Source organism: Adiantum capillus-veneris, chromosome 17, assembly GCF_014529385.1.
Source record: "Adiantum capillus-veneris isolate H3 chromosome 17, ASM1452938v2, whole genome shotgun sequence".
In the NCBI taxonomy this organism is placed as follows: Eukaryota; Viridiplantae; Streptophyta; class Polypodiopsida; order Polypodiales; family Pteridaceae; genus Adiantum; species Adiantum capillus-veneris.
The window spans coordinates 140,490,637-140,504,486 of NC_140947.1; the positions used below are offsets into that span (position 1 = coordinate 140,490,637).

Below are 13,850 nucleotides of genomic sequence, written 5' to 3' on the forward strand. Positions count from 1 at the left end.
AATGTTTGTTTGAATAAGTGTGTCTATTTTAGGTTTTTTTTAACACCTTATTGTCAAGAAGATGCTTGATGAAATACCAAGTGTTTGCAATGCATGGTGTAAAGTGGGTGACTCTCCTCTATGCATGTTTCCTTCTACCATGCATGGATTGAGTAAATGGGAGATAGAAAATTGTCCATGGTGGATAGACTTTCCTTCAGGGAATCATTTGGAGGAGGAGATTGATAAGTATGAATTGCATGTTGGTAAGAGATCCATGGTTTCTACAACTACTTTTGACAAAGAGGCTATTAAGAAATGAATCACTAGCAAATTAAGAGGTTATTCTTTTCTCCTTAAATACAACCATTTGATACAAGTGCTACAAGATTTTGGGTTCTCTTCAAATGTGTGTTGTTTTATGGGTTTTTTATATCTTAGGTTGTAGTGAGAAAGACAAAAATCCTCAAGAGATTGAATAAATTCTTGTAGAAGGTGATGACATATTAGATGAGTTTTTTTAATAAAAAGCATGATATCTTTGTGTGTTCTTTTGCTTCCCTTAAGAGTATTTATGTGTGTCTGTGACTTGCAAAAGATTCAACTCTTGCAAAGGAATTTGTGACATATATTCACAATGGTTCATCAAAGATAGAATCCCATAGAGACACATGTTTTGAATCTATTTCTGGGTGTTGTATTGGTGGTTATATTGAAATGGGTAGAGATTTTGAGAAAGGAAGAAAGAATGACGCATATGGAAAGATGCATGAGTTTTTTAGCTTGCATGCTTATAAGGACCATCATTCTCATCATGGAGGGAAAAAAGTGAAATGGGCAGCATGACTTTTTTTGATAGAGTTTCCCACAAGTATGGTGGGAATAGATGTTGGCAAGGAGGTTCCTTTGTGGGATATGTTGACAGAGGATCATGTACGCTATGGTATCTCCATAGGGGCTGCTAGTCTTGATGATGATGGTTGGTTGGTCATGATTAGCCCATTGGTGAATTTTTCTTAAAAGCTTTTATTTGTTCTTTTTTTTTTTTTTTAAATGTGGTTGAAACTTTTAGGTCCTTGCCTCACTTGGATTGAAAAGTGGCAAGAAGACTGGTGATGTGAAGCAAAATACCATATGGAGGTTGCCAACTAGGGGAAAACCCTTGCAGTGTGAGTAATTACATGACAATTGATAATACCAAGCTCTAAAAGTAATGGGTTGATGATTTAATACGAATACTTCCTTATTCTGATTTGCATGATAGATACAATGTAGCATACTCATATTTTCTCATCAAATGGGTTACTATCCAACTTTGTATCTTGAGGATAGTAGAGCTATTTTCAAAGTTAATTAATTGCAAAGTGATGATGATTTTTTGGCTCATTATATGCCCAAAATCAAGAAGACACAACATCCACAGTCCTCTAGGATGATTTATGGAGCAGTTCAAAAGAGTATTAGCTTCATGGCTTGTGTCCTACGCACTTTTTTGTTCTCTAGGGGGTTTAGTGATTGACATGGGTTGTGGTACGGCACTGCTACCACATGCAGCCATGATATTGGGATATATATGCTTTGCGTTTGACAATGATGCATCAATCATCAAGGATTTGGTGGAACCTATTATGCTATCTAGTGAGAAGAGGCCAATGGAATCAAAGGAAAAAGAAGCTACAAGAGGAGTGAAAGAGTTTGTGGTCAAACCACTTGGAAATCATTTTTTGATGGATGACTAGTAAGTTTTACATTGGGTGTCTCTTAGACCTATGCTACATACTTTGGATGCTTATTTGCATGGATATTTGACTTATAAGTAAACTCTTAATACTTTCTTTATTCAGTTTTTTGTCTTGCATGGTGGATTGTGTGCCATAGACATGATTATGTTCTTTGTGGACTTCTTTTGAAGTAAGCTATCCTTATAGAATATAGTTTGTAGCCATAGTATAAATAAGATTAATTTTCTGTCATTGCTCTTTCTTTATGTTTGTTTGTTAATCAGTGTGTATGAAATATTTAAAACTACCTTTCCTTTGTGTCTTTGTTAGGCTTCAAATAGGTATCATTGTGGATATAACATTGATTGTTATTGGTGGGAACACTTTCCCAGTACGCTTCCTTTTTATCTCAGGAGGTTCCCCGTTTAGTACCCCCTTATATAATGTGCATTTGATATCATCATATTGTAGTGCTCGCTAATTATGCTTTGGTTTTAAGGGATCTGTAAGGTGTTATTATCGATTTTGAAAAACCAAAATTGTTGTCTCTTATGAATGGCAACCACGTGTTTTTGGATGAAGCAATTTAAGTAGAGTGTGGTTGCTAATATGTCCTTCTCGAGCAATATGTCTACTTTGCTATCTTTTCCATAGTATGGTCTCTTTGGTCTTAAATCTTTGTTTTTCTTTTTTGACATTAGAATTGTGTTGTCTATTCTAATCTCTTTGGTTTTTCATGAGTTTCTCTTTGTTGTTTAGTTTGTTTGTTACACACTCTCTCTCTTTAATCATGATCTCTACGTATGAGAAGTGTGAGTGGATTATTTGTGTGTCTATATAGAAGATTGTGATTATAATCATGATGTTTAATGATAAACCAAGTCATTTTTGTGTACCTTTTGCAGTCAAAAGCTCTTTGCAATGAGTCAAATCAAACTAGATTCTCTTACTTTTAGTCAACAGACTTTAGGTTTGAAGTCACTAAGCAATTTGAAGAGTATTCTTTTTTGTTGTTTCCTTAATGAGAACAGCAAAAGTTTTCTTTTGTACATTAGTTATTTTAGAGTGTCTTGTTTTTATATTTGAACACACACACTCTCTCTCGTCATGATCTATGTATGAGAAGTGTGAGTGGATTATTTGTGTGTCTATATAGAAGATTGTAATTATAAACATGATGTTTAATGATAAACCAAGTCATTTATGTGTACCTTTTGCAGTCAAAAGCTCTTTGCAATGAGTCAAATCAAACTAGATTTTCTCACTTTTAGTCAACAGACTTTAGGTTTGAAGTCACTAAGCAATTTGAAGAGTATTCTTTTTTGTTGTTTCCTTAATGAGAACTGCAAAAGTTTTCTTTTGTACATTAGTTATTTTAGAGTGTCTTGTTTTTATATTTGATCACACACTCTCTCTCTCGTCATGATCTATGTATGAGAAGTGTGAGTGGATTATTTGTGTGTCTCTGTAGAAGATTGTAATTATAAACTTCCTTATGTCAAAAGCTTTATCTTTATGGTTTTAATGACAAAGTCATGGATGTTAATGCCTTAAAAGTATGGCAAGCATGTCACAATTTTTGTGCAGGTATATAGGTAGTTTGTGGGTTGGAATTCAGATGAATATGGCCATTTTACTAATGATAAATCTTATGGGACTCTTTGGTTTCTTCTCACTTTAGTAACATGCTCTTGTATCTAATCAATCCTTCAAAAAGTGTGTGGTAAGTACTAACTTAAGGAGAGCGGTGAGATAAATATAATCAGGAATTGAAAATGATCAGTAAATGCCCTACATGGTATTGAGGAATAAACAAAAAAAGAAAATGGAAAATACATAGTTTGTATACAAACATTGAATAAAAATAAAGTTAAGTAAATTCAAGTATTACTAGGATTTCACATACAAGATATCTCCGACTCATTTGTCTTGCTCACTTTGTATCCCTTGCTCGCTTTTTAAGGCTCGCTAAACGATAGCACTTGTCACCCAATTGTATATATTTTGACAAGATATATCCAACTCGTTTGTCTCGCTCACTTTGTATCCCTTGCTCGCTTTTCAAGGCTCGTTAAATGATAGCACTCATCACCCAATTATATGGGTTTAAGCATGTCTTGGTGGTACCACTATTTCACTTTTTGGGGTACCACCAAGAGATTACTTTGGAAAGGAATTTGTGATAAATTCAAAAAAGAAAAGGGGAATTCTAAAATGTTAATGGCCTTAGGAGTTGGAAGGGGCCATTGATTATAGGGAGGGGTGTCCCACTCATCATTCCAAGGTATGCATGATGTGACTTGTCATAGGACGACGTCGACGTCAACTTTTTCCTGCGTGCCAGGTGATCTCCTTGAACTTCGACATAAACGATCATCTAATTCATTATTGCCTCTGTTTTGCCAGACTGAGAAGGTAAACCCTGTTGTTGAGGTTTGTAGACATCTCATTCACTCTCACCTCTACTCTAGCGGACTGAGAAGGTTAACCTACTTCCGTTTTGAACTAATGAAGTTTCCATGTCTGCATGTGTTGTTTTTCTGTTGCTTTTGAAGTGAAGCTTTGCATGCATAATGAATATTATAGCACCTGGAGCTATAGGTATGCATGCATTAGTCTTTCTCCTCGTGCTCATAAGACTGGAATTGGAGCTGATCTCTTTAGATAGTTGATTCCAGTGTTAGATTTTACAGCTACTGATGATTCATTAGTCAATCAGTAGAACATGGAGGAAAAGATAGAAACTGAGCTAGAACAGTTACATGGAATGTAATACATCTGCTCAGAAATAGACAATCTGCATGACTCAAATTAGTATTCACATTAAGATTCAGTTTAGATTCGGATTCAGAAGAAATGGATACAAAGCATGTCTGGCTGAAGTACTCGACTACTGTATTAAGAATTACAGAGTAAGAGTACAAGTGGGGATAATGTAGCTTATGAACCGCTTTAGGACTACAACCATACTAAGGGTAGGAAGTCAAAAGATAAAGCAGCCCAAAAGTACAACCAACAATTGCCAACCCAATTACAATGTAATGGGTCCTATTTATAGCCTTTTTGAGTTACTGTGGTAATCGTCATGGTAATTAATGAATAATCTGTTGCTCGGTTTTCCAGGAGCTGGTTCCCACCTAGTGAAACTGCATCCGCCATCTACATCCTTCCCTCCTTTCTTGAATTTTGGTAAGACTCTAAAATTTCTGAAAAAATCCACCATGTGATCCTTTTGATACATGGTTTTATACCATATTTCATGCTTTGTTGAGTACTTGACACCCCCTATAGTTGTAATTTCAAGGGTGTCAGCCAAAGAGATGTCCACACCCAGCTGAGAAATTCACCATCTGATTCTGAAAATGTTAGGAAAAATCCACCATTTGATTCTGAGATGGCTGGAAAATTCCTCCATCAAATACCAAGATGGAACTACCCAGTATCCTTCCACTGAACTCGCTTGCTTTTGCCCTTAGGTCTTGATGGTGTCTCCAAAGTTCCAGTACCAACATTGTCCTTCTGAATGAGTCTATAAATAGCCTCCTACTCAAGCTGATCCCACCTTTCTGTGGTCATTTCAACTTCATAAGGCGTGAGAGGATGATAAGTTTTGGTGTTAGGATCATAGAGCGTGCGTTTGCCTTTTGTGAGACGAGTTCTGGCCATTTTGTGACAATGCGAAGCTGTATGGATCCATCCTTCTAGAAGGGGCTGATTAGTTCTGATCCTAGCTTCAAAGAGAATCTCAGTCCTCTCTCTGTACAGGGATCCTAGGCCTGGTTTAACCGTAATATCCTTTTCAGGAATTTTAGAGGACTCGACCGTGAATTGCAGCAGTTGGTTGGTGACCTTACTGACACCTCTGAGCTGAATTTTCCACTATCCCATACACAGTTTGATCCTCTGCACCTCATCTCTTAGCTCTTGGAAATCATTCAGTTGGAAAGCGTCATTGAAAATTTTTTACCAGGTTTTCCATTCCGCAGTCGATCGCTCATACCAATCCTGAAGATCATCAGTAATCTTGAAATATGTGAGCCGATCTACCGGTTCTGTATGTTGAGGATAGAGTGCTGGAAAAAATCTTGGCAACTCTGCCTCTCTTGCTGGTAAAACATACAGGAAAACTAGGGAATCAGGCACAACTTCTAAAAAATTAAGAACATCCTAGTTCTCTTGCTGCATCATCATTTTGGTCGCTTTAACCAGCTGAAATAGTCACCGGAGAGCATTTTCCTGTTCTCCCACTATCATTCGAGTTTGGGGTCCCTTGATGGTGGCAGTCTGATCTTCAAGAATAGCTCACACCCTTTGATCCAGAACTCCCCTAGCAATCTGTATTTGCACTAAGACCTCTTTTAATTGACTCCTGACATCCTTCATGCATCTATACGTTGGCTTGTTTCCCAGCAGAAGTTCTAATTCCATAGCTAGGGAACGACAATCTGCAGTAGAATGTCGTTGCCAATGTGGATTAGCTACTCTCTCTTCAGCAGTCAATATCCATTTAGGCACCCTTTCTAACAGTTGTATTGTATTGGGATGCTCAAGCAGTTTACAGACCTCCTGATCATGAAAAGCAGTTGATTTCCAATGCTCAACCATTTCCCTGGCTCCGACATATAGTCGTTGAAATCGCTCCAGATCCGAGATAAGATCATCATCCTCCAGATAACGCCTGGTTATAAGAGCCTGTTGATGTCTCAATCTCTTATTTAGCGTGATGAGCTGTAATGAATGTTGCTCATCACCTGTTAGACCCTCAGTCACAGCTTTTCCTTTCCCTTTAGCATCCCTGTTGTGTTGTGATTGGTGTGCTGGTGAATTTATAGTGTTGCTAGGTTGTTGCTCTCCCGGCTAATCACCCGATTGCTGCCCTTCAAGCTGATCTGGTTGGTCTGCCTGTGACTGATTCCCTCCTTTTGTCCCTGCACCACCAGTCCAAGTTTTGGAGGTGGAGGAGAGTCATCATCATCATCATTATGTCCTTCTTCTGGTTCATCCTCCTTCTTTGCTTCTTCTTCCTCCTTATCATCATCCTTATGTTGTTCAATATAATCAAGGATAGCTTGATTTTCCATAGCACTGTTGTATTCATAAATTTTATCTTGAAAATCACTCTGCATTGTCTCCATAAGAGACCTCAAGTTATCCATGTTGAAAACAGCATTCCCTTCTAGATTCAAGATCTTGGCCAGATTATTATAGATATATCTTTCTGTTAATGTGTCCTTCAAAGCAGTGTGATTGATCAATAAGGAGCTGAACTCAACTCTCTTCATTCTCAGCATAGTTTCAAACCTATTAGCAGCTCTTTCAGCTTTTTCCTTTTGTTCCTGCATGGTCCATATCAGTCTCCACCTTGGCTAGCTTACTTTATAACTGTTGAATAGTCCTATCTGACTGAGCTTCAAGGATACTGTGGTGAAAATTCTGGGCTGCTCTCCCTTGCTCCAGTTTTTCAATCTTCTCCTCAGCCTCCTTTAGTTCAGTCTTTACTTTAGTTAGCTCATCTTCTAACCCTGCAGCATCCAACATTTGTCCCATGCAATTGACAATAGTATTCCATGATGACTGAATAAGTATGGAACAGCCATCCTTAATTGTTGCCGGGTTAGAGTCAGTTGGCTCATAGACCATTGACAGGAACCAAGTAGGGTAATGCAGAATAATCAGATTTTTGCAAAACTAGTCGTCCCTTGAGAGGATGAGTCTGCATTTGTTGTAACCTTTCTTTCTTTGTCAATAGCAAGGTTGCTTCACTGTATGGGATGAAAACCCTGCCAAGTGGACTTGGAGATGTTGGTCCTTTGCTCTTATCAGTCTGGTTTGCTGGCTGCTCAAGATTGGCCCTTTTTTACTGGTCTTGTCCACTACTAGTGGTTGCTGAAATCTGGCCTGCTGGTTGGCTGACTCCATTGGTGGTTGGGACAGTATGCTATTCAGTCTGGCTAATTGAAGCCTTTTCAGTAAACACTGTTTTGATTTGACTTTCTAACTACTTCAAGAGAGCAGTTATTTTGGTCAGTGTCGTCCTTGGCCTCTTTGAACTGTCAGTTTCCTCTTGTATAGCCTTTCTCTTCTGTCCAATGGGAACTGACTGGTTCTCTGGGGCTTCTTCATCAGATGATAATTCTACATTCTGGGATACTGGGAATGGCTTCTTGCTCCAAGACATTCTCACTTGATCATGGGCGTCTGGAGTAGTTGCCCAGTACAGAAACTGCCAAACATACCAAGCCTTGAATACACTTTGAGACTTCAACTTGGGAGTTTACTGAAGTATATTATGTGACAATATCTGGCAGAGGTTGATGTTAACTTTAAAATCCAATCTCTTTGCCAAAATCATAGCAAAGAGTTTCTCTGACACATATGTCGGATTATTTTTCAGGCTCACAGCTTCAGCCACAAATCGGTAAGTAGCAGGAACGTCCAAACCTGCTACTGGACTCCCTTGCGCATTGGTTTTCCATCTCCTTTTGGAAGCATCATCTTCCTTCAAAGCTGCATTGATCTACTATGAAGTTGCCACAGATGGCTTTGGCTCATTTGGCATTTGGAAAGAAAAAGCAATGTTCTCTGGACTGACCGACACTTTTGTACCATAGACCATAGCACTTCCATCTTTGGCATTGAAGGAATCCAATACTTGCCTTATAATTGCTGTTTCAAACTCAATCCTTGTGGCTTGCAAAACCACACACAAATCCCATAGTTTGAGTAAAGCCTTGGCTTGCTCTGTAAACACATAGCGCTGAATCTTACTATGCGGAATGAGCGAAAAGGTTGCCTTTGCAGCAATAATAAGGGCTTGGGTTTTGTCAATAGCCTCCTGCATCTTCTCCGACATTTTCTTCCTACCCATACATTGTGATGATGATGAAGCAGTAGACGAAGAAGAAGATGACTTACTTGATTCGTCGAACCCATAACCAGGTGTGGCTGGCAAGGACAAGCAACAATCCATAGTCTCCTCAGAAGAAGAGGTTTGCGGCTGCAGTGAGGAAACTTTGGAGCTCGACGATGGTGAATGGACAATAGAAGGTAAGCGATGCGCAGGAGATTCGCAAGAAAAAACGCTTACTGACCTTACTGTTATACGCGTTCGCACCATAAAATCTCCACCACTTACCATTCCTAGAGTTTTGTGTACTGCAAGTGGATGTAAGAGAACCAGATCAATATTTTGAAACTCTCGAACCTTAATTCGGCTGTCATGCCAGTGTTTCCTTCTTTGCTGAACAATTTCTTATTCCAGCATAGCCCTCTGTCTCAGCTCATCTAGCTGTGTTATCTCTTCCAGTCTCTTTTTTAGATTGTGATAAAAATCTAAATCATACTCTACAACCATTCTGAGACTTGGTATAACAAATTCCATAGGGACAGTTAACCCCGTAGTGACCTCATAAGCTATTCTATATGCCCATAGAGCAGCTTGAAGCTTCAAGTCCCACTGTTCTGGTTGTTTCTGCACAATCTTGGTGAGGTTAGTCTTAATGATCTTGTTGCTGCTTTCGGCCTGCCCATTGCATCTAGGATAATATGGTGTGGATTTTCGATGCTTGATTGAAAGCATATCAATGAGGATATCCATAGTGTCATTTATGAAGTGTGTCCCTTGGTTTGACACAATCTCCATAGTGGCATACAATATTCTCAAATAAAAACCTTGCAGTGGATTTTGTTGTGTTGTCAGGAAGAGCCTTAGCTTCTACCCACTTGGATTTTGATATGTTGTCAGGAAGAGACTTAGCTTCTACCCACTTGGTTACATAGCAGGTAGCCATCAATATATACCTATTCTTCCTGGTAGTAACCTTCTTGAATGGTCCCATAAAATCCAAACCCCATTTCATGAAAACACCCACTGGCTGAACTGGTGTTAAGGGAGTCATGTCTACTGCTGTGGGTCTACCTATTCTTTGGCATATGTCACAGGTTTTGCAAAAACTTTTGACATCAGATATCAAATTTTCCACCATAAACCAGCCTGTAGAATCTTCTTGAAAGTAATATCAATAGAAAGGTGTCCACCATATTCACCATCATGTGCCTCTGAAATAACTTGCATTCTGCCCTCCATAGGCACACATCAACAAAGAATCCCATCGACACCCAATATGTAGAGTGAGCCACCAATAATGGTAAACTTTAAACTTTTAATAACCAGAGCCTTCTTCTGGTTCTGCTTCCAGTCATCTGGGAATCCACCCTAAGAAAGAAACTGATATACTTCATATAATTCAGGATCAACTAAGTCCACCGCTTCGAGCTGGAATAATTTAGCATCCACTAGTTCGTCTCTTAAAGAGGCTTCAGAGTAGCCCTCCGTACTCTAGAGAGGAAATCAGTGCCACAGTGGTTTCTACCAGGTTTATGGAAAATTCAAAATTCAAATTCCATAAGTAACATCATCCACCTTATTAGCCTGCCTTGAATAATGACTTTATTAATCAAGAATAATAGGGCTTGATGATCCACATAGAAATGAAACAATTTTCCTATCAAATAATGCTGGAATTTTGTAGCACGGAAAACCATCCCTAAAGCCTCTCTTTCAGTGGTTGTATATCTTTGTTCAACCTGGCTGAATCTGCAACTAGTGAAGTATATACGAAAATCAGTTCTTCCATCTGGCTGAGCTAGTATCGCTCCCATCGCCAGTCCCAAAGCATCCACATGTACATGGAAGATAGCGTCCCAATTCAGTTGGCGAAGAACTGGTTTACCGATGATGGCACTCTTTAAATTCTGAAAACTTTCCTCACAATCAGCAGTCCAAATGAACTTGCTGGTTTTCTTTGTAAGCTCATACAATGGTAATGCTTGAGAAGCAAACTTATGGACAAACCTCCTGTAAAAATTAATACATCCCAGAAAAGAACTTAATTTTGATGCATTCCTAGGCGCCTTGGCTTATTGGACACACTGGATCTTGTCATTGGTCATTTCTATTCCATTTTTGGACACCACATATCCCAATAGCTGTCCTTTCCAGACTAAGAAAACAGATTTCAATGGATTTAGACAAATCCGCTTCTCCTGACAGCGCTTAAAAACCATCTCCAGAAATAGTAAATGCTTTTCCTCTATGGAATATACAGTGAAGTCGTCCATGAATATGGCAAGAAATTGATGAATAAATTCACCGAAGATTTCCATCATACATCTCTGAAAAGTGGTTGGTGCATTGCAAAGGCCAAATGGCATTACCAGACATATTCCACAATGAAAGTGGTCTTTCCTCGATCCTCAAGAGCAATTTGTAACTGGGTTATAGCCATTATATCCACCCATAAAGCTGTACATCTCATATCCTGCAATCTCATCAAGTAACATATCTGTGAAGGGTAATGGGAATGGATCCTTAATAATTTGAGCGTTCAGTTTCCTATAATCTACACATACTCTCATCTTCCCATTCTTTTTGGGAACAACTACAATAGGAAACAACTAATCACTACTGGCCACTTCAATAATGAACCCAGCTTTTAGAAGGTTGTCAATCTCTTCTTTTACCTTCTTAGCATAATTCGGATTCATTCGATAGAGCTACTGTCGTACTGGCCTAGCATTGGGTTCCAGTGGTATTCTGTGTTGACAGACCTCTGGATCCACCCCTTTCAGATCGGTATGTTCCCATGCGAACACATCTTTATAGTGCTGGAACATATGTCGTGCCATCTCTTTCATCGTAGGATTCAGATGTTTATTAACCTTGATCATTCTAGGGTTTTCTTCAGACCCTAAATTCCATTCCTCTATCTCCTGATCATATGGAAGCAACCAGTTAGGCCCTCCACCCTTTCGCTTGGTTGACTCCTCAACTTAATCCCAGGACCATCCTCTGAGCTTTGAATTACCATTGTGATTTCCAATAGCTCCTCTAGAGCATGCCAATTCTAGGGTTTTCTTCAGACCCTAAATTCCATTCCTCTATCTCCTGATCATATGGAAGCAACCAGTTAGGCCCTCCACCCTTTCGCTTGGTTGACTCCTCAGCAAAATCCCAGGACGACCCTCTGAGCTCTGAATTACCATTGTGATTTCCAGTAGCTCCTCCAGAGCATGCCAATTCTACTAGTGTGCTGAACTCAATTGGTTCTTCTCGCCTTCCAGCTAACCTAACTAGACATTCTCCTGAATTCAGTTCAATGAACTGTCCTCAAAATTTTTTCTTTTGTTTTTCAGCTTGTTCTTTGTTTATTAAAACTGCATTGAGATCTATCTCTGTTAATGCAAAAATATTCATAGCTGCCAACATCTTCTAAATTTTCTTCACCTTGTACTTCTAGCAGAGCTCTTTGGGTCTCAGTTCTTTTCTCCAACTTCTGGTGTTATTCGTTTGAATCTGGATTTTGCTACCCGCCCCTTGTATTGTCAAAGTCTGATTAGCATAGTCATGAACAACCTGTGCCGTTCGCAGCCATGGGCATCCCAGTAGCATCCCATATGCTCCTTGGACATCCAGTATTAGGAAACTGGCTTTGAACTTTGCTTTGCCCACTCGTATCTGCATATTCTCCACCCGGTTCTAGTTTCCTGCACCACTCTATGATCCACCCTTTGGACTGTGAAAGGTGTTGGTTTCAGGTTAGTAATTCCCATCCTTTGATGAACCATCCTTTGCTGAAAATGTACTCCCAAAATGTTTACCCCTACTCCTCATCTAGTATGACGCTTGAGAGTGGTCCCCACTATTTTTGCACTTTGTAGTCCACCTGAATCACTGGCACTTCATCATCTCTGACAACTGTCAAGTTGACTAATCTGGCCTCTGCTTCAGCCTTCATTCACTGCCTCATGAACTTCACTGCTTGATGAACTTCGCTGCTTCAGGTAAAGTTCTTCTAATTTCCTCTAACTCCACAATGAGTTTCTGAATTCTGACACAAATTTTGACATGAATTTCCTATTTCTCGTGATCAAATTTGTCGCTAGAACTTGAAGAACTAGTATTATCTTCACAATACCATTCCTTTGGTTCAATGCTTTCAGCTCCTTTAGCAGTTCTCAACTCTTCCATCAACCCTTGTACTGCAACCAACATGGTCTCAGGCATCCCAGGCTCTCGACTGATTTGGTTGTGTTGTCTCAGACAATTGGGTAGGTATCTTATGAATGACCCAGGCATCAGAACTCTCTGGTTGCTTTGGCAGCTTCTTGGCTAAATCCTCAGTGATTTTCGCCGCTAGTTCTCTTTGCTCCTGCCATTCATCAACCACCTTTTCTTTACCCTTGGCCTTCCATACCTCTCTCTACTGAGCCCATTTGCTACTTTCAAGAGTGACTGGTTTCACTGGACTTTCTAGAATTTCCTCAATCACCACCCCCTAACTTCGTGTAACTGCTCGTATAGGAACCGGTTCTAGAACCTTCGCCTCGATATTCGCAGCACCAGGTATTTCTGGACACTGAGCTGCAAAGTGCCCATACTTACCACATGTATAGCAATTCAGGCTTTGATCCTGAAAATTACCACGACATCCACCTCAGCTGGTACCCACTTGGTATCTACCGCGCCTTGCACCAGTACCACTTACACTTGGTTTCTCTTCTTGAGAAGCACTGGTAGTTTCCACTCTTACCGGTTCAACATTGGTGAATGCCACCACTGACAAATCTTTTACCTTCTTAAAATGATGAATTCGAATACCACAGTTGTTCCATAGATGGCCATAGGCTTTGCAATAAGTGCACTGTGGACATTCGTTTGAAACATGGTCTTTACATTTACACTTTGAACACCAGGTTTTCATTCTTCTTACCAGTTGTCTGGTCTGGCTAATTTCAGCAATTTGTCGGGCCATCTCTTCCATCTTCCTAGACCAAGATCCTTTCTTAATCTTGTCTTTGGTTCTTTCATCTGAGCTGCTTTCAGAGCTACTGGAGGCTCTACTGGACTCAGAATCTTCAGTAGAAGTACTGCTACTACTGGACCTCCTCTTCTTATGACTCTTTTCCTTCTTAGCTTGTTGTTCTAGCTTCAGGGCCCGCTGCACCAAATCATTGAATTTCTTGGTTGGTGCCGGCACCTCCTGTTCCCTAAGCTTCTTACTGCAAAAACCATTCAAAAACCATGCTCGCAGCCACTTTTCAGATGGTGGTTCCTGGATTTGTCTAGTTAGTTCCTTGATTTTCTCAACA

At 39.7% G+C, this 13,850-nt stretch overlaps 1 protein-coding gene across 1 annotated transcript; it reads right to left on the minus strand.

Moving 5' to 3' along the window:
• Nucleotides 1-8,952: 8,952 nt before the first annotated feature.
• Nucleotides 8,953-9,297, minus strand: LOC147438183 (uncharacterized). Its single transcript, XM_086486710.1, has one exon. It carries the CDS (start codon nucleotides 9,295-9,297, stop codon nucleotides 8,953-8,955), a length of 345 nt encoding a protein of 114 aa, XP_086342836.1.
• Between the last annotated feature and the right edge of the window lie 4,553 nt (nucleotides 9,298-13,850).

Coding starts and splice junctions, on each gene's coding strand:
- LOC147438183 (XM_086486710.1), bottom strand. CDS start 9,297: ATGGATATCCTCATTGATATGCTTTCAATCAAGCATCGAAAATCCACA.